The sequence below is a fragment of the Rhinoraja longicauda genome, chromosome 29 (genome assembly GCF_053455715.1).
Source record: "Rhinoraja longicauda isolate Sanriku21f chromosome 29, sRhiLon1.1, whole genome shotgun sequence".
Lineage (NCBI taxonomy): Eukaryota > Metazoa > Chordata > Chondrichthyes > Rajiformes > Arhynchobatidae > Rhinoraja > Rhinoraja longicauda.
In genome coordinates, this window is record NC_135981.1 from 30,185,146 (window position 1) to 30,205,797 (window position 20,652).

The window sequence follows — 20,652 nt, forward strand, 5'->3', positions numbered from 1 at the left end:
CCAGTGAATACAAGCCTAGTCTTTTCAATTTTTCCTCATATGACAGTTCCGCCATCCTAGGGATCAATCTTGTGAACCTACGCTGCACTGCCTCAATTACAATTTTTGGGTCTATCTCTGGTCCCTAAAGATACCAGTGCATTGGCTGTAATAAACACAGCAAGATCAAGCAGCACCAATGAAGAGTAATTAAAAAAACATGAACACTTCCTCTCGCAACATGTTGCAGCCCTTGACACTCAATATTGCACGTAATAGTTTCAGAGATCACATCATTTCTCGACATGTGGCTGTGTTTTCCAGTTTCAATTTGTTTCTCTATTTTCCCTGAAGTCTGCAGTTACGTCCCTGAAGTCTTCTTGAGGACTTGGGTCCATTACAAGCATTCCCTCTATTCCTTCCACTTTTAACAACTTAAACTTGCCTTCACATTGTTCCCGTTGTCATTGGCCAGAAATTATGACCCTATTCGGCTTCCACAGATGCTGCCGGACACACTGGGTGTTTTTGCTATTTTCTACCACACCCCTTATAATCTGGCAGCAACATGTTTAGGCTAAAGTTTGCATGCAGTGTCAGCCAAATGATTTCTGCTAAAAATTATTGCAATTCTCACAATCCTCCACAACAAACCCTTCTTCCACTCAATCATCAATAAATCAGATTCAGATTAGCTTGTTGCAATATAGACCTGTGTAATGACATTCTTTGTCACGTGAAGTCTATAGAGTAAACAGTAAACATAGAGGCATAGACTCACGGACACGGACACGGACACGGACACGGACACGGACACGGGCACGGGCCCTACTCACCCAAGACAACCTAGATGTCCCATTCAAGCTAGTTCTATTTGGCAGCATTTGGTCCATAGCCCACTAAACCTTTCCTGTCCATGTACCTGTCCAAATGCCTTTCAAATCCTCTTATAGCACCTGCCTCCTCTGGCAGTAACTACCTCCCTGGCAGTTAATTGCTTATACCCATCACCCTTTCTGTGAAAAAGTTACCTCTCATGTTTTGAAAGCCAAATGGGACTTACAAGCTATCACAAATATGCAGCTAAAAGATCCAACACAGAGGGTGGCTGGCTTTGATCTCCCTCATGGGATACAGTCATTAACGCAAATCATGGCACATCTGGACAAATGGTGGAAAAGTGGGGAACAGGATTTACGTGTGTCCGTGGTGAAGAGGAGCAGGTAATGGAATACAGCCTCACACACTGCAACCCAACCGTAATATACAAATGATGATTGTTGCTCTACAGTGAAAGGTATATGTCAGTTTACCAAAGGGTTTGTTTCCTCAACAACCTTTGTGGTGCGGAAATTCCTATGACAGCCGGTACAGTTAACCCTTAACTTTCCTGGACCAACTCCTGGACCTGAACAAACCACAGCAGAGTCACGATCGTGGCCCACCCAGACCCACTGCACCTACCCAGACCCACTGCACCCACCCAGACCCACTGCACCCACCCAGACCCACTGCACCCACCCACACCCACTGCACCCACCCAGACCCACTGCCCCCACCCAGACCCATGGCCCCCATCCAGACCCACTGCCCCCACCCAGACCCATGGCCCACTGAACCCACCCAGACCCACTGCACCCACCCAGTCCCACTGAACCCACCCAGTCCCACTGAACCCACCCAGACCCACTGAACCCACCCAGACCCACTGAACCCACCCAGACCCACTGCACCCACCCAGTCCCACTGAACCCACCCAGTCCCACTGAACCCACCCAGACCCACTGAACCCACCCAGTCCCACTGCCCCCACCCAGATCCACTGCCCCCACCCAGACTCACTGCACCCACCCAGACCCACTGCACCCACCCGGACCCGCTGGATGTTTAATGGTGCCAGGACAGTTCTCACTCCATTTTAAATAGCTAGTTTATTTTTGATTCCTTCCCATTGATCTAATCAGGCAGACCATTGACTGCCTCCAAATGTGTCCCTGTCCTTTGTGAGATTGAATGAAACATTGGTAAATTGAAAGATCCAGCATGGAAACAGGCCATTCGGCCCACTGGGCCCACCCCTACCATCAATCTCCTGTTGAGACAAGTTCTATGTTATCCCACTTCCCTCATCCACTCCCTGCACACTAGGGACAATTTACAGAGGCCAATTAACCTACAAACCCACATGTCTTTGGGGTATGGGAAGAAACTGGAGCACCCGGAGGAAGCCCATGCAGTCACAAGTAGAACAGACAAACTCCATACAGACAGCACCCGAAGCCAGGATTGAACCTGGGTCTCTGGCGCTGTGAGGCACCACTGTACCACCCGTCGTAAAGTCATAGGTCAAATAAAACCCAATGTTGGAAATAAGTGAGCACAGGAGACAGGGGTGCAGTGCAGCCGGACCAAACCACTGATCTTATAGACAGGGGTGCAGTGCAGCCGGAGCAAACCACTGATCCTATAGACAGGGGTGCAGTGCAGCCGGACCAAACCACTGATCTTATAGACAGGGGTGCAGTGCAGCCGGAGCAAACCACTGATCCTATAGACAGGGGTGCAGTGCAGCCGGACCAAACCACTGATCTTATAGACAGGGGTGCAGTGTTGCCGGACCAAACCACTGATCTTATAGACAGGGGTGCAGTGTTGCCGGACCAAACTGGAGCGCCACTCCGGCACCTTTGTGAAAAAAAGCCAAAATGAACAGTGGAGAATTTTAACAAGCGGGGAATTTAACAGCGGCTGCCCCGGCACCAGTGACAGCTCCGGAACCTAAAACATTAGCACTGCAACACTGCTTATAGAGGTGTATAAAAGTTTGAGCGGAATACAGAAGAAATGCACAGAATCTTTTACCCAGAGTAGGGGTATCATGAACCAGAGGATGGAGATTAAAGGTGAGAGGGGAAAGATTCAATAGAAACCTTAGAGAGTGGTGGGTATGTGGAAGAAACTGCCAGAGGAGGGAGTTGAGGCAAGTGCAAGAACCACATTCAAAACACATTTGGCCAGGTTTGGATGGGAAAGTTTAGAGGGACAGGGGCCAAATGTGAACAGGTGGGACCAGCTTTGATCGGGCATCTTGATCGTCATGGACGAGTTGGTCTGAAGGGTGGGTTTGTGAGCTGTATGGCTCTGCTAACGGGAAGAGAATGAGTGAGTGAATGAATGAATGAATGATACTTTATTGTCACGTACCGAGAGTACCGAGGTACAGTGAAAAGCTTTGTTTTGCACACAACTTAGGCAGAACACAGGTGTCACCACATGTCTGGCACCGGCGAGAAAGTGACAAAGTACCGAACACTCCTACATACTGCCTGCCACCACACGTGGCTGCCACACATGGCCGCAGTGTCCCATGCATGCTGGGACCCCTTAATTCTCCAAGACGACCCCCTAAGTTCTTGGTGCCCCCCCCCCACCCCCCACCCTGCCAGGTCCCCCATTGTTGCACGGCAGATAACAAATGAGGGAGAGAAGGGGAGGGAGAGGTTGCTTTACCCAGACTGCTGACTGTATACTTCCACTGGATGATGTAGGTGTCTCCCTCATGGAACTGGCCATAACTCTCCCTGGGCAGCTCGCTGTGCTCAAACTCCTGAACGTGCCAGACTGCCACATCCACGGTCTTCAGCTCGGACACCCTCCCATCGCCCATGGGCAGCAGCCCATACCCTCGCTGCACGTTCACCCCGTCCAGCATCGTCCCACACAGCAGCTGCTGGGCTGCAAGCAGCAGCTTCGCATCGAACGGCCGCAGCTCATTCTGGTTCTCCAGCTGCAACACAAAGTGAAGAAGGAGGCCATTAATGGGGAGATGTAACATCCCTCTGGTCATGAACAGATCAACACTGGAGCCCACCAGAGACAGCTCCAACAAACAATTCAACGATTCAATGAAACTTTATTGTCACCTGTACCCAGGTACAGTGAGATGCTCTGCTTTGCGGAGAGCCCGGTGACATCATACAGCACACCTCACCTAATGACAGTACACAAGAGTCTGGCACCGACAAAGTTACAAAAACTTCATTGAAGAGTTTGGTCTTCTGCTCGCAGCATGAACCAAGCCTGCTCTGGCGAGTGGCTGCAAGTGGCCCTTGCCAGCCCCCCCCCCCCCCCCCTTCATTCTTGCTGTCCCCTGCCCGGTCTCTCCGTCATTGTCAGTGGCCCCTCACTGGGACTCCCTACACTCTCAGTGCCCCCCACTGGGACTCCCTACATTCTCAGTGCCCCCCACTGGGACTCCCTACACTCTCAGTGCCCCCCGCTGGGACTCCCTACATTCTCAGTGCCCCCCACTGGGACTCCCTACACTCTCAGTGCCCCCCGCTGGGACTCCCTACACTCTCAGTGCCCCCCACTGGGACTCCCTACACTCTCAGTGCCCCCCGCTGGGACTCCCTACATTCTCAGTGCCCCCCACTGGGACTCCCTACACTCTCAGTGCCCCCCACTGGGACTCCCTACACTCTCAGTGCCCCCCACTGGGACTCCCTACACTCTCAGTGCCCCCCGCTGGGACTCCCTACACTCTCAGTGCCCCCCGCTGGGTCTCCCTACACTCTCAGTGCCCCCCACTGGGACTCCTTACACTCTCAGTCCCCCCCCCCCCTTCGTGGACACCCTTCATTCTTGCTGTCCCCTGCCCGGTCTCTCTTTCATTGTCAGTGGCCCCCCGCTTACACCTGGTACTGGAAGAGAGAAGGTGGGTGATGGTGAGGAAGGGAAGGAAGCTTGGAGTGCAGGAGACCCCGGGGGTTGTACCTCTTGAAAACAGGTTCACCCTCTTGGAAGCTGTTGGGACAGAAGACACTGCCAGTCTGAGCGGCGGACAGGACTGCGAGGCAAAACGTGGCGCTGAGGCAAAACCGAAGAGATCGACGTCAGGCAGAGCCGTGGTAGTAGGGGACTCCATCGTGAGAGGTACAGACAGGGGTTTCTGCGGCAACAAGCGGGATTCAAGGATGGTGTGTTGCCTCCCTGGTGCCAGGATCCAGGATGTCACAGAGAGCAGCGGGAAGTGGTAGTGCATGTCGGCACAAACGATGTCGAGAAGAAGAGGAAAGAGATTCCGCGGCGTGACTTTAGAGAGCTCAGAAGAAGACTGAAAAGCAGGACCTCCAAGGTGGTTATCTCTGGTATGCTTCCAGTTCCTCATGCTGGTGAGGTCAGGAACAGGGAGATATGGGCCCTGAATGTGTGGCTGAGGAGCTGGTGCAGGGGGCAGGGATTTAGATTCTTAGACCACTGGGATCTGTTTTGGAGTAAGGGGGAATTGTACAAGAGGGTCGGGTTGCACCTCAACAGGCGGGGGACCAGCATTCTGGCAGGCAGGTTTGCCACTGCTACACGGGTGGGTTTAAACAAAATAGTGGGGGAGGGGGGTGGGGGGGTTCAAATGGGATAGTCAGGGATGGAGTTAAAGGGAAAGAGAGTATAGGAAAAGTTAAGAAAGACCTCAGAATTAATGGGACAAAAAGCTCACAAAGAAATAGGAGAGAATGGCCATGTGTAATAGGAATCGATGTAAAAGGTGAGATGAGTAATGGATTAAAAGTACTATATATGAATGCGCGAAGTATAAGAAATAAAGTGGATGAGCTTGGGGCTCAGTTAGAGATTGGTAGATATGACATTGTGGGGATTACAGAGACGTGGCTGCAGAAGGATCCCAGCTCAGGAGACCAGACCAGCACGCCACGTCCCATATGCACTCACCAGGCTTTTGATAATTGGAGCAAGACCTTGAAACTCTCGTACTCAATTAAATAGAAACATAGAAACATAGGAAATAGGTGCAGGAGGAGGCCATTTGACCCTTCGAGCCAGCACCGCCATTCATTATGATCATGGCTGATCATCTACAATCAGTAACCTATGCCTGCCTTCTCCCCATATCCCTTGATTCCACTCGCCCCTAGAGCTCTATTTAACTCTCTTTTAAATTCATTCAGTGATTTGGCCTCCACTGCCTTCTGTGGCAGAGAATTCCACAATTTCACAACTCTCTGGGTGAAAAAGTTTCTTCTCACCTCAGTTATAAATGGCCTCCCCTTTATTCTTAGACTGTGACCCCTGGTTCTGAACTCCCCCAACATTGGGAACATTTTTCTGCATCTAGCTTGTCCAGCCCTCCAGGGGATCTTATATGTCTCTATAAGATTCCATCCCATCCTTCTAAACTCCAGTGAATACAAACCCAGTCTTTCCAATCTTTCCTCATATGACAGTTCCTCCATCCCAGGGATTAACCTCGTGAACCTAGGCTGCACTGCCTCAATAGCAAGGACGTCCTTCCTCAAATTAGGAGACCAAAGCTGCACACAATACTCCAGATGTGGTCTCACCAGGGCCCTGTACAACTGCAGAACGACCTCCCTACTCCTATACTCAAATCCTCTCGTTATGAAGGCCAACATGCCATTATTTTTCTTCACTGCCTGCTGTAACTGCACTCTTACTTTCAGTGACTGGTGTACAAGGACACCAAGGTCTCGTTGCACTTCCCCTTTACCTAATCTGACACCATTGAGATAATAATCTGTCTCCTTCTTCTTGCCGCCAAATTGGATAACCTCACATTTATCTACATTATACTGCATCTGCCACGCATCTGCCCACTCACTCAACCTGTCCATGCCACCCTGCAACCTCATAGCATCCTCTTCGCAGTTCACACTGCCACCCAGCTTTGTGTCATCTGCAAACTTGCTAGTGTTACTTCTAATTCCATCATCCAAATCATTAATATATATTGCAAATAGTTGCGTCCCCAGCACCGAGCCTTGCGACTCCACTTGCCACTGCCTGTCATTCTGAAAAGGACCCATTTATTCCTTCTCTTTGCTTCCTGTCTGCCAACCAATTCTCTATCCATGTCAATACCCTAACCCAATACCATGTGCTCTAATTTTGCGCACCAACCTCCTGTGTGGGACCTTATCAAAGGCTTTCTGAAAGTCCAGATACACTCCATCCATTGGCTCCCCTTCATCCAAGTTACTTGTCACATCCTCAAAAAATTCCAGAAGATTAGTCACGCATGATTTCCCCTTCATAAATCCATGCTGTCTTAGACTTATCCTTTTACTGCTATTCAAATGCATCGTTATTACCTCTTTAATAATTGACTCCAGCATCTTCCCCACCACCGATATCAGATTAACTGGTCTATAATTCCCCGTTTTTTTTCTCGCTCCTTTCTTGAAAAGTGGGATAATATTAGCTACCCTCCAATCCACAGGAACTGATCCTGAATCTATTGAACATTGGAAAATAATCACCAATGCATCCACGATTTCTAGAGCCACATCCTTGAGTACCCTGGGATGCAGACCATCAGGCCCTGGGGATTTATCAGCCTTCAGTCCCATCAGTCTACCCAATACTATTTCTCACCTAATGCAAATTTCTTCAGTTCCTCTGTCTCCCTAGACCCTCTGTCCACTAGTACATCTGGGAGATTGTTTGTGTCTTCCTTAGTGAAGACAGATCCAAAGTACCTGTTCAACTCTTCCGCCATTTCTTTGTTACCCATAATAATTTCACCTGTTTCTGCCTTCAAGAGACCCACATTTGCCTTTACTAATCTTTTTCTCTTAACATACCTAAAGAAGCTTTTACTGTCCTTCTTTATATTCTTGGCCAGCTTCGCTTCGTACCTCATCTTTTCAGCCCGTATTGCCCCTTTTGCTACCTTCTGTTGTCCTTTGAAAGTTGCCCAATCCTCTGGCTTCCCGCTACTCTTTGTTGTGTTATACATCTTTTCTTTTAGTTATATTCCATCTCTAACTTCCCTTGTCAGCCACGGTTGCCTCTTACTCCCCTTAGAATCTTTCTTCCTCTTTGGAATGAAATGATCCTGCGTCTTCCGGATTATGCCCAGAAATTCCTGCCATTGCTGTTCCACCATCATTCCTGTTGGGATCGTATTCCATTCAACCTTGGCCAGCTCCTCTCTCATGCCTTCATAGTCCCCTTTGTTTAACTGCAACACTGACATTCCTGGTTTCACCTTCTCCCTCTCAAATTGCAGATTAAAACTAATCATATTATGGTCACTACCTCCAAGCGGTTCCTTTACCTTGAGTTCCCTTATTAAATCTGGTTCATTGGCCAACACTAAATCTAGAATTGCCTTCTCTCTGCTAGGCTCCAGTACAAGCTGCTCTAAGAATCCATCTCAGAGGCACTCCACAAACTCCCTTTCTTGGGGTCCAGAACCAACCTGATTTTCCCAGTCTACCTGCATATTGAAATCCCCCATAACTACAGTGGCATTACTTTTATTACATGCCAATTTTAACTCCTGCTGCAATTTACACCCTTTATCCAGGCTACTGTTTGGTGGTCTGTAGATAACTCCCATTAGTGTCTTCTTACCTTTACAATTCCTCAACTCTATCCACAGTGACTCTACATTGTCAGTCCCAATGTCACCCCTTGCGTGGACTGAATTCCATCCCTCACCAACAGAGCTACCCCACCTCCTCTGCCCACCTGCCTGTCCTTTCCGTAGGACGTATAACCCCGAATATTCAGTTCCCAGAATATCTTCAATTTAGCACCAACATTTGCAATTCACTGGATTAATTACTGGGATACCTGGATTATCATATGTGGAAAGATTGTGGGTTAGATTTGTATACTCTTGTTCAGAAGAATGAGAGGTGATCTCATCGAAATATGCAAATTTCCCATAAAGTTTGTCAGGGAAGATACGGGTAGATGTTTCCCTTGGCTGGCTGTCTAGAATCAGGGATCTGAGTCTTAAATTTCAGACGCAGCCATTTGGGACCTCGGGATGAAAGTTCTTCATCCAGAGGTCAGAATATGGATAGTCATAGAGTCATGCAGCATGGAAACAGTCCTTACTGCTCAACTGGTCCATGCCAACCAAGATGCCCCATCCACACTGGTCCCATTTGCCCACATTTGGCCCACATCCCTCTAAACCATTTTCTATCCTTGTATCAACTTACTCCTCTGGCAGCTCGTTCCATTTACAAAGCATCCTCTGTGTGAAAAAGCTGCCCTCCAAGTTCCTTATTTTACCCCTCTCACCTTAAACCTACGTCCTCTGGGTCTGGAATCCCCTAGCCTAGGTAAAAGATGCTCTGCATTCACCCTATCAATTCCCTTCATGATTTTATACACCTCTATAAGATCGCCCTCAGCCTCTTGCACTGAAAGGAATAAAGTCCCAGCCTGCCCAACCTCCACCTCGAGTCCTGGCAACATCCGTTTACATCTTCTCTGCACTCTTTTCAGTTTAATTACTGGAGAATTAAATACAAAAGCCGGGGGATATTGCTTCAGCTTCACAGAGTATTGTTGAGACCAGATCAGGAGTACAGAAGGTTGTAATGCAATGGAAGAAGTCCACAAATGGCTGGAATGGGCAGGGAGGAATGAGGAAAAGGAGGACAGGCTAGCTTGTATCCACTGGGAACTAGATAGAAAGATATAAAAACTACAAGGGACATGATCTTGATCGGTTGGCCAGGTGGGCTGAGGAATGCTTGATGGAATTGAATACAGAAAAATGTGAGGGGTTGCATTTTGTGAAATCTAACATGGGCAGGACCTACACAGTGAATGGTAGGGCTCTGGGGAGTGTTGTAGAGCAGAGGGATCTAGGAGTGCAGGTACATAGTTCCCTGAAAGTGGTGTCACAGGTAGATAATATCGTCAAAAAGGTTCTTCATCAGTCAGAGTAGTGAGTATAGAAGTTGGGAGGTCATGTTGCAGTTATATAAGATGTTGGTGAGGTCGCATTTAGAGTGATGTGTTCAGTTCTGGGCACCATGTTATAGGAAAGATGTTAAGCTGGAAAGGGTGCAGAGATTTACAAGAATATTGCCAGGACTCGAGGGCCTGAGCTATAGGGAATGGTGGAGTGGGTTAGGGCTAAAATCATGAGAGGAATAGATCGGGGTAAATGCACAGTCTCTTGCCCAGAGTAGGGGATAGAGAATCAGAGGACATAGGTTTAAGGTGAGGGTAGAAAGATTTAATACAAACCTGAGGGGTAACTTCTTTACACAAAGGTTGGTAGGTGCCAGAGGAGATTATTGAGGCAGGTACTATTGCAACGTTTAAGAAACATTTGGACAGGTATATGGATACGATAGGTTGAGGGAGATATGGGCCAAATGCAAGCAGGTGGGACTGGTTGGAACGTTGATGGCAAGTTGGGACAAGGGCCTATTTCCACACTGTATGACTCTATGACATGGTCGATGTGGGGAGGAAATTTTCTTCAAAAAATCGAGAATTCAGGGCCATTATTTAAAAATAAAAGGTCACCCATTTAAGACAGAGATGAGGCTAACATTTTTTTCTCTCAGAAGGTTGTGAATCCATGGAAAGCTCTTCCTCAAGGGGTAGAAGTAGTAGTCTTGGAATATTTTTAAGTTAGAAAGAAGATAGGCACAAATGCTGGAGTAACTCAGCGGGACAGGCAGGAAATCTGGAGATAAGGCATGGATGACGTTTCGGGTCGAGATCCTTCTTCTCGACCCGAAACTGTTGTACTTCGTGGTCCGGTACCTGTTGTACCTTTGTTGTGACTCTGGAAGGACCACGAGTACACATGTTTAAGATGTTATCATGGTGCAGCTTGTACTCCAGGCTGTTGGTTCCAAGGCCGCCTGGATCCAGAGTGGCCGCCCAATCACACCAATCACTTATATACACAGGCATACAAAGTAGTCCTTGTGACCAACAAAGTAGTCCTAGCAATATCACAACAGAAACGTCACCCATTCCTTCTCTCCAGAGATGCTGCCTTTCCCGCTGAGTTACTCCAGCACTTTGTGTCTATTTTTGGTTTAAACCCGCATCTGCAGTTCCTTCCTTCACTTTAGTTAGAAAGATTTTCAATAAGCAAAGAAAGGAAAGGTTTGAAAAGGTGGACAAGTATGTGAAATTGAGGTTACAATCAAATCAGCCATGATCTTATTAAATGGAGCAGGCTTGGGGATTGACGGTCTTCTCAGGCAGCCACGAAAGTGGCCACTATTGAGGACGAGGAAAGGAAATTCCTCCGGTATCCTGGATAATATCCCGTTACAACAGGGCAGATCATTGGCATTGTCTTATGACCTCAGTGTATCCCACCGCTGCATGCTATGTACTATTTACTTGTGCTTACCACATTATTGCACTCATTACATTTCAAGAGTCGAGATGCTCGAGATCTTTGGGTCATGAAATATTTACCTGTACCTTTAACTCGGCTGTGGGCTCCACTTCCTGCTGGGTCTGTTTTCTCAGATCAACCCAGTCCAGAAACTTCTCCTTGAATAAAATTGTTTCGTTGTGCTGTGATAAACGACCAAAGATGACCCACTCAGGACGCCCCTGTCTAGGGAAAAGGAATTGACTTTTAACTTTATAAGCTGTTGTTAATAAAAATAACTCAGTGAAATTTTCAGCAGAGCAAAGTGCCTGTGACCATTGATTTTACAGAAGTAATCCAAAGCTAAATGTTGCTTTGATCTCCTGAGTCTATTCCACTACCTCAAATGATTAGCCACAATCTCCTCAGAAACTCCAATGATAACTTCACCACTTCTCAGCTCCATCAACCTGTGGATAAAGTCCTTAGTAATCTCTCTCCTCACCAATTCCAATTATTTTCAGTTTCAGTTTAGTTTATTATCATATATACCAAGGTATAGTGAAAAGCTTTGATGATCTTTTCCCATCAGTTCATGCCTTTCTTTATTCAAGTCAAAACACAAGGAATCGCAGATGCTGGTTTAAAAAACAGGACACAAAGTGCCAGAGTCAAGTCAAGTCAAGTCAAGTCAATTTTATTTGTATAGCACATTTAAAAACAACCCACGTTGACCAAAGTGCTGCACATCTGATTAGGTAACTCATTGGGTCAGGCAGCATCTCTGGAGAACATTTATAGGTAATGTTTTGGATCAGGACCTTTCCTCAGACTTTATCAAAACTATACCCAATTGTAAAGAACAAGTTGAATCTTCAAGCCTTCTTGGCACCAATCAAGACTGCCCGTAACTTCACAATGACTTACAATTGGTGACGTCAGCAGTTCCTTAAGCTGATGGGAGCAGTTTACGGTAGATTTTAGTTTTTAGACTTATTGCGTGGAAATAGGCTCTTTGGCTCGATGACTCCATTTTGACCATCTATCACCTGCTAATACTAGTTTTATGTTATCCCCCTTTCTCATCCACCCTCTACACACAAAGGGCAATTTACAAAGTCCAATTAACCTCCAAACCCGCACGTCTTTTGGATGTGGGAGGAAACTGGAGCACCCAGGGGAAACCCACGTGTTCACCGGGAGAACGTGCAAACGCCACACAGACAGCACTGGAGGTCAGGTGTTGTGAGGCAACAGGTCTGCCAGCTTTTTACTAGCTATCCCCACTGCATCTCCCAAACCTGCAATGTCTATGACTAAGACAAATGAAGGCAACTGATGCATGGCAACACAGCCAGCTGAACGTTTCTCTCTGAGATACACACCACACTGATTTGGTGATCTAGCTGTGGGTGCTTCAGGTGGCATTTCATCGTCCCTGGGACTAATTCATGGAACGTCTAACAACATTGTGTGACACATTCACCAAAAGCTCTGCAGCAATTCAATAATTACCAGGGTTTAATATCACCTTGTCAAAGGCAAACAGGGCCGGGCAATAAAATTAAGGGCGAGACAGTGGTAGAGTACCGCACCAAAGAGCCGAGTTCAATCCTGACTACGGGTGCTGTCTGTATGGAGTTTGTACGTTCTCCCCGTGACTGCGTGGGTTTTCTCCAGGAACTCCGTTTTCCACCCACACTCCAAAGACGTACAGAGCTTTAGGTTAATTAGCTTCTGTGAATTATAAATCGTCCCTAGAGTGGAGAATAGTGCTTGTGTACGGGGTGATCGCTAGTTGGCATGGACTCGGTGAGCCTATTTCCGCGCTAAATTCTAAAGGTGGCCTTGTCAGTGGTGGCCAGTTCAAAAAAAACAAATCAGTGTATTAACCAGTTTAGAAAATGCTAGAGTTCTCAACAGATTGGCACCAAAATGTGGAGAGAGAAAAAGAGTTCATGTTTCAGAACAGTGTCAATGGAATGTCATTCCCTCGTGCCCCAGATGCTGCCTTATGAGGCTGGCAAAAGGCTCATGTTTCAGGTGGATGGCATTCCCTCAGCTCTGCTCGGAAACATTAATACTTCAGGCTCACAAATCTGCAGGTTTTGATTTCTGATAGTTACTTTAGATTGTTTCAATTGTATATATTTATCTTTTTATTTCTAATGTTCTTTTTAAATATTTATTTCTTTAATTAAAATAGTTTTAATAGCTTTAGAATGTTTTTGAGAATCAGGGTCAAACCAGTTGTCAAAGCTTTTTCCCCTGTCGTGTGTGTGAGGTGTGATCCACCCACTCATGATGTCCATCATGGTGGTGGTCACCATTGATGGAGGCAGCTTCTCAATGCGGATTGTCGCTGGGGCTGTGGGTGTGGTAAATGCCAGAGCACGATGGAGATACTTGGGCCGGCGATGAGTGTGAGTATCCATCAGCGGCAGTGATCACAAGCAACAAGTGTGAGTGGTGAGTGTGAGTATTGAGCTTGGGCTGCATGCAGGCAGCGAGTGTGGGTGTTGCACGTGGGCAGTGAACGTCATCTGTGAGGCAATGATTGTGAGGCCTGAGTGTGTGTATTGACTACACAGGTGATGATTCACAGGTGTTGAATGTGAGGGGTGAGTGTGTGTATTGAGTACACACACGCAATGATTGTGTGGATGATTCACAGGTGATGATTCACAGGCAATGAATGACAGGGGTGAGTGTGTGTACTGATAGTGAACACAGGAGATGGATGGAGGCAGGTGAACGACAGTGCTGGCTGTGAATCATGAGCTATTTCCTCATCTCCAATACCTGTCATCCTTCAGGTCCCTGAGTAGGATTGTCTATTTGGTGACTGTCAGGAGGATTTAGAGAGAGGTGTCCAGGAGATGATGTTTAGTTTATACAGTGTGGAAACAGGCCCTTTGCCCACAGTCTGCGCCAATAACCGATCACCTCATACACTAACTCTATCCTACACACACTAGGGATAATTTACCACAATACCAAAGCCAATTAACCTACAAACCAGAACATCTTTGGAATGTGGGAGGAAACCGGATATCCTGGACAAAACCTACACAGGTCTCGGGGAGAATGTACAAACTCCGTGCAGACAGCACCTGTAGTCAGGATCAAACCCGGGTCTTTGGCGCTGTCCAAAATCTCATGTTCTGGAGATGAAAAGATAACTCTCCCTGGCTTTACAATGGCACCTTCTGGAGACACTAGATTGATTGGATGTGGAGGTTGAGATTGGAAAACATTGCTGACACTTATAGTCCAGCCAGACAGAAGAATCATGGCCATTCTGCCACAGCCTCAGCACCCCCAGTGTCCAGCTCGACTGGACACAATTGAGGATGGATATTGTTGCAACATCAACTCACTGTTGGCCGATGTTCCTCGTGGCGCCAGGGTCCAGGGGGTTGATGACATAATTGCTGTAGTCGTAGGAAGTGCTCAGCAGCTGCTTGCCTAAGTGCAGTGCCGTCTTGCGTTGTGTCAGCGTCACCTCCTTGCCGTGCCAAATGTACAACTCACAGCCAAAGTCCAGAACCAGTACCTGCAAACAAAGAGGGAATAAACTCAACCATTAAATCCACTGGCTCACAATCAAAATGGGAAACATTTTTTGTGTAGGAAGGAACTGCAGATGCTGGTTTAAACCGAAGATAGATACAAAACGCTGGAGTAACTCAGCAGGACAGGCAGCATCTCTGGAGAAAAGGAATAGGTAACATTTCGGGTCGAGAATCTTCTTCAGATTGACTGCCGATAATACTCCACATGTAACTAGGTACAGGGAAGTTCCTTTTATGCATACAGTTAGGGTCCCGTATTAGCCGGGAAATCCTGTATATTGGGCTAAATTTGTTTGTCCCGTACGGGACTGCCCTTATCCCGTATTAGGCCCTACAGTCCCACTGTAGGCCTGGGAGGGCGCTGTAGGCCCGGACACTGTAGCCCCGCCGGACAGTGTAGGCCCAGAACACCGTAAGCCTGGGAGGGCACTGTAGGCCTGGATAGTGTAGGCCCGGAGGCCCGGGCACCGCGTGACGGAGGTTGCGTAGCAACCCGCCTTCCGGCCCGGGCGGCCACCATTGGTGGAGCGAGAGCACGTGGCCACTGGCTGGGTGAGGTCACGTGGGGCACGGGGCGGTGACGTCACCTTTTGTCCCTTATTTGGGAGTGAGAAAGTTGGCAACCTTACATACAGTTCAGTAAAAATCTTACTATACATCATACTTTAAGTATTCTGGTGTGACTGTTGGAGGTTGGTCAAGGAAACGCTGTCGAGAGAACAAAGAGGGACCCAGTGTGTGGGCCAAGTGAACAAAGAGGGACCTGGTATGGGGGGGGGGGGCGGGGTCAGTGAGAACAGAGGGACCTGGCGTGGGGGGGCCACTGAGAGAACAGAGGAACCATTGGGACTACGGTGAATAGTTTGTAACTTTGTCGGCACCATATAATTGGCGACTCTTTGCATATTTTGTGTATGGTATGCAAGACAAACACTTCCATTGTCACATGTCACATTCATTCATTCATGCATTCACCAGAGTAAATTACACTGAGGCAGTACACAAGAGTTGTCACGTTTCCAGCCACACGTATCATTCAAGTTCAAAGTTGTTGAAGATAGAGAAGCTCAAAAGCACTCCTACCTCCTTTGAGTTCAGCATGGAGCAGCGAGGGATCTTTCCCCACCATTCCGTGTCTGGGACAAGCTTGTCCTCCACCAGGCGATATATGTGGTTTGTTTCGATGATTGCAGCTTCGTACATCTCATCTTCCTCAGGATCCCCCGCATCTGCAGACACACAGCAATATCATCATCACAGGGGCGGCAACTAGGCAGATGCTCCCAGACTGCTGGAGGCCAACCACATGCAGAGCTCAGGGTGGGGTCTCAGCAGCTGGACTGCCCCATCCATCAGCACAATGCTCTCCCATTGTGAGCAAGGGGCAATGAGAGAGGGTGGAGATGGTGTGAGAACGAGCCGTACAGTGAGAGAGGCTCTGGGAATGCTAGCGAGGGAACGAAAGAGGCTTGCAGAATGAGAGAGATTGTGGGATATATTGAGAAGGTGTAAGAAGAGGATTGAGAAGCTTGGGAAAGAGCAGGCATGTGGGAGAAAAGGGAGATGGAAGTTCTAAGATTGTTAGAGGGAGTGAGAAAAAGTGTCAGAAAATGTGGGAATGAGGGTGATGGTGAGAGAGAGGACGGTGGGAAGTAGAGTGAGGATGACTGTGGGAGAGAGAACAGTGGGAAGGGAAGTGAGGGCGGAAATAGAAACAACAACATTGGAAACAGTGCAGACTAAGCCAGATGGCACTTTGAGTGGCTCTGCTCTTCAGTAATTTGAGGCTGTCCCGATCCTTGCCTCAGTCCTCCCCCTTGCCAGTTCTCTGTAGCATTCAACCTTGCTCGGATCCAATATATTATACACCTTAGCCTTGAACTGATTCAATTATACCATCTCCACAGGTCTCAAGGTAGAGAATTCCAAAGATTCATGACCCTTTAAAGAAAGATATTCCTCCTCGTCTCAGTCTTCACTGGGTGACTCTTTATAGTGAAACGGTACTCACAGGGCCGTCTTAACGCATGGGCCTGATGGGCACTTGCCCAGGGGGCCACGAGCATAGGGGCCCCATGCTGATCTGTGTATGTTAAGTGACTTGCAATAAATAAATACTATTTTAAAAATGTAGGTTCAATAAGTGCTTTTTTCGCAACATTTTCGGTCACTAAGTGCTTCTCACAGCGATCTGTAAGTGCTTTTCGCAACAATGTAGCACCCTAAGTCCATCGCTAAGTGCTTTTCGCCGGCACGACAGAGGGGGGCTGGTAGGGAAAGGGGGGTGGGGGAGAGTAACGGTAGGGGCCCCAGTACACTGCTTTGCCCGGGGGCCCATAATGCTGTAAAAACGGCCCTGGGTACTCAGTTCTAGATTCCCCCACAAGGGAAAACATCCTTACTTCCTCCACCTTGTCAAGGACTCAAACCCCTCAGAACCTCAAAGAAACATAGAAATGTAGAAAATAGGTGCAGGAGGAGGCCATTTGGCCTTTGAGCCAGCACAGCCATTCATTGTTCATCATTCAATAAAATTACCTCTCATTTTCCTGAACCTTATTGAGCATTGACTGTATCTGGTCAAACCTTCCCCAAAGGCAAACATTTAATTCCAGGAGATAACCAATTCTAACTTGCTTTTAACACAAGTCTATGTCTCCTTAATTAAAGAAACAAACACAAGATACAATACTCCACTTATAATTTCACCAAAATGTTGCTAGACTTCACTACATGGGTCCTCCATGCTCCATGCAATAAGGGCCATCATTTCACTTACCCCACAATGCCTCAGAAAAACTGTAACATAATCAAAGACTTGTCTCACCCTGGTCATTCTGTTTTCTCCCCACTCCTGTCAGGCTGAAGGAACAGAAGATTGAAAGCGTGCACCACCAGACTCAGGAACAGCTTCTTCCCCTCTGTTATCAGGCTTCTGAACGGTCCTTCCATAAGCTGGGGTACTGTCTGATTCACCTCCACCCCATCTCCATCCGATTCATCACTACCCCATTGCAGACATTGTCTCTGGAACTGGTACGCTACTTAGAATCGCAGTCATAAAGGGATACAGTGTGGAAACAGGCTCTTTGGCCCAACTTGCCCACACCAGCCAACATAGACTTTTCCCAGTGCATAATGGGAAAGTTAAAATCCCCTACTATAACAAACTTATTTGACTTGCAGCCATCTGCAATCTCCTGGCACATTTGTTCTTCTAATTCTCATTGACTATTTGGGGGTCTGTAGTACACCCCCAACAAGGTGATCATCCCTTTCTTGTTACTCAACTCCACCCATCTGGCCTCACTAGACGAACCGTCCATAATGGTGCAACCTGTCCCGATCATACATGTCACCACTGCCCCAGAAGAGATACCAATGGTCCAGAAATGTAAAGATCTGCCCCCTACACCAACTCTCAGCCACACACTAATCTCCGCTATCTTTCTGTTCTACCCTCACCAGCACGAGCTACTGGAACTTGAAGTTGGGATCCAGTTGAATTCATCGTCATATGCACAGGTATGGTGAGGTGCATTTTGCAAAAATGTTCAAAAATGTGTTGGAAAACCCATGGCTTCATGAAATCCTTCCATCAATTCAATTTATTTGAGTTAATTCTTGGCAACCACTGGGTGATCCACTGACTAATGACATTGCGGCATTCTGATGTTCTTACCTTGATATTCCATCTGGCCACCAAGGAGATCCAAGAAGTCCTTGGTCCGTTTGCTTTGGTTGTTAATGCCCTCTTCGATAATGGTGACCGCTGCTGCCCGGCACCCCAGTTCACGTTTTGTATGGATGAAATTAGCCAGCTCTGATGCCTAAAGGAAGGGAAGCAACTAATGGTCACCACTCAACCACTCAAAGAAATCAAGAACAAAACAGACAGTGATATCCAGGTCCAAAGGTTTGGTCAGTCCAAGTATATGTCCAATCCAAGATACCTTCTCAATGGTATCTGCGGTAGAGTTATGGTAGACCTTTCCCAGAGATCACTTTGATGGTTGGGAGGTCAGTACCTGTGATGGACCAGGCAGTGTCCACCACTCTCTGTAGTCTCCTGCATTCCTGGGTGTTTAAGTTTAGATTAGATTAGGTATACAGCATGGAAACAGGCCTTTGGCTGATTGAGGCATGGCTGGGGCAATCGTGATGTGTGAGGAGTGAGTGAATCAGACCACATTTAGTGAGTGGGACATCTACCTGCCAACATTACACTGCCTGCAACACTTCCAGTGAACAGGTGTTCCTCATGTCTGTTCATCAGGGGTCCCACAACTGAAGGTCTGGTGAGTGCAACCAATGTAAAATTGCTCGGTCATCAAGCTGACTCAAGCCTGAGCAGCGTTTGGTCTGTCAGAAGAAATGGAGACCAGTAAAAACTCGGGTGGTGGGTTGGGATCAGTCATGACCTGACTGACTGGCGACCTGGGCTGGACTCACCCTGATCCTGCTTCTTGTGTTGTTAAATGGTTTTAGTGCACACAAGGGGAATAAAGAAACAGCAGCAACCAGGAAGTGAGATGGTCAGGGTGGATCAGTGCTGCTGAAGTTGTGAGGCAGGAGCACTAACTACTCTGGCCTTCAAGGGAATCTCCAATGACCCATTGTAAATACTAAACATTTGATGTGACAGCTAACAAAAATCTACCAAGGATTTGAAATGGACTCGGCCTCAATAGCTTTGTCAGGAAAGGATTCCAGCTTTCCATTTCTTTCTGTGAAGCTTCTTCCTAGTTTCACTCCTGCTGGATTAGTTCCAGAGTGAAGGTTATACTGCCTTGACCAGAACTCCTGCAACAAAGGATCCCATGTAGCGACCATAGGGATTGGTCCTGAGAGTCAAACCCTCGGATTGGCCAGCAAGGTCACGTGGTAGTTTTGGCGCCCAAAACCAGTCAGTGGGAAGAGAACTTCGATGTGAATAGTTTGAGTTAATGGTCGTCTGCGATCTCGGTTGTTATCCTTTGTAATTGAATATTGCTACTGCAATAAACTTCTTCAACAAAGAACAAGCCTTCAGACTCGCCATATTGGTGACCCCGACGTGATCTAGCCGATCATCTACCATGGAGGGACAAGGCGCCCCTGCTTCGGTGCTAACGCCCGGCGTACCGCAGCTAAACGCGGTCAGCGTTCATCTTCCTCCGTTTTAGGCACATCAACTACACCTTTGGTTTGCCCATGCTGAAGCCCAGTTCCACCTGAGAAACATCTCGGTGGATGAGACGAAGTATTATTACCTGGTCAGCGCTCTACCGCCTGAGACGTCCGCGTGGGTGATGCAGTTCATCACCTCCCCTCCTGCAGATGGCAAGTACGAGGCGCTGAAGGTACTCATGCTTCGAACCTTCGGATTTAGTAGGCATGATCGAGCTGAGAGGCTTATGCACCTACCAGATCTCGGAGATCGGCTGCCGTCCGCCCTCATGGTCGAAATGTTGGCGCTGGCAGGTGAGCACAAGGATTGCCTCATGTTCGAGCAGGCATTCCGGGAGCAACCTCCAGAAAACGTTAGGCTTATGCTCACGGATTGTTCTTTTAAGGACCCCGTGGCATACGCGGAGAAAGCCGATGCGCTCATGGCGTCGAAATCGAAAAAGTACAGTTCGATCAACAGGGTCTCGGCTCCATCGGGCAGCCCGCCGCGACACCAAGATGGCGCCGCGACCCCCGCCATTTCTCCGAAACCCCGCCAAAAGGATCCGCACAAGTGCGGCTGGTGTTATTATCATCTGAGATGGGGTGGAGAAGCCCGCAACTGCCGCTCACCTTGCACTTTCTCGGGAAATGCCTCGGCCGATCGTACATAGAGGCAGTTGCGATTGGCCGGAACCGACGCCTCTGCGTCGTGGATCGATTCACAGACACAGAGTTCTTAGTCAACACGGGAGCCATAGTCAGCATCGTACCGCCGACCGACCTCGAAGCCCGATCGGGTAAGAGAGGGCCAAT

At 47.8% G+C, this 20,652-nt stretch overlaps 1 protein-coding gene across 1 annotated transcript in view; it reads right to left on the reverse strand.

Moving 5' to 3' along the window:
• Nucleotides 1-20,652, reverse strand: part of LOC144607597 (supervillin-like) — a 109,337-nt gene that overhangs the window by 39,127 nt on the left and 49,558 nt on the right. Inside the window, exons 10-15 of the mRNA XM_078424520.1 lie at nt 18,371-18,518; nt 15,772-15,917; nt 14,517-14,669; nt 11,564-11,568; nt 11,221-11,377; nt 3,490-3,766 (exon numbers count right to left, since the gene is read on the reverse strand). Coding sequence (XP_078280646.1) covers nt 3,490-3,766; nt 11,221-11,377; nt 11,564-11,568; nt 14,517-14,669; nt 15,772-15,917; nt 18,371-18,518 — 886 coding nt within the window. The remainder of the gene's footprint in view (nt 1-3,489; nt 3,767-11,220; nt 11,378-11,563; nt 11,569-14,516; nt 14,670-15,771; nt 15,918-18,370; nt 18,519-20,652) is intronic.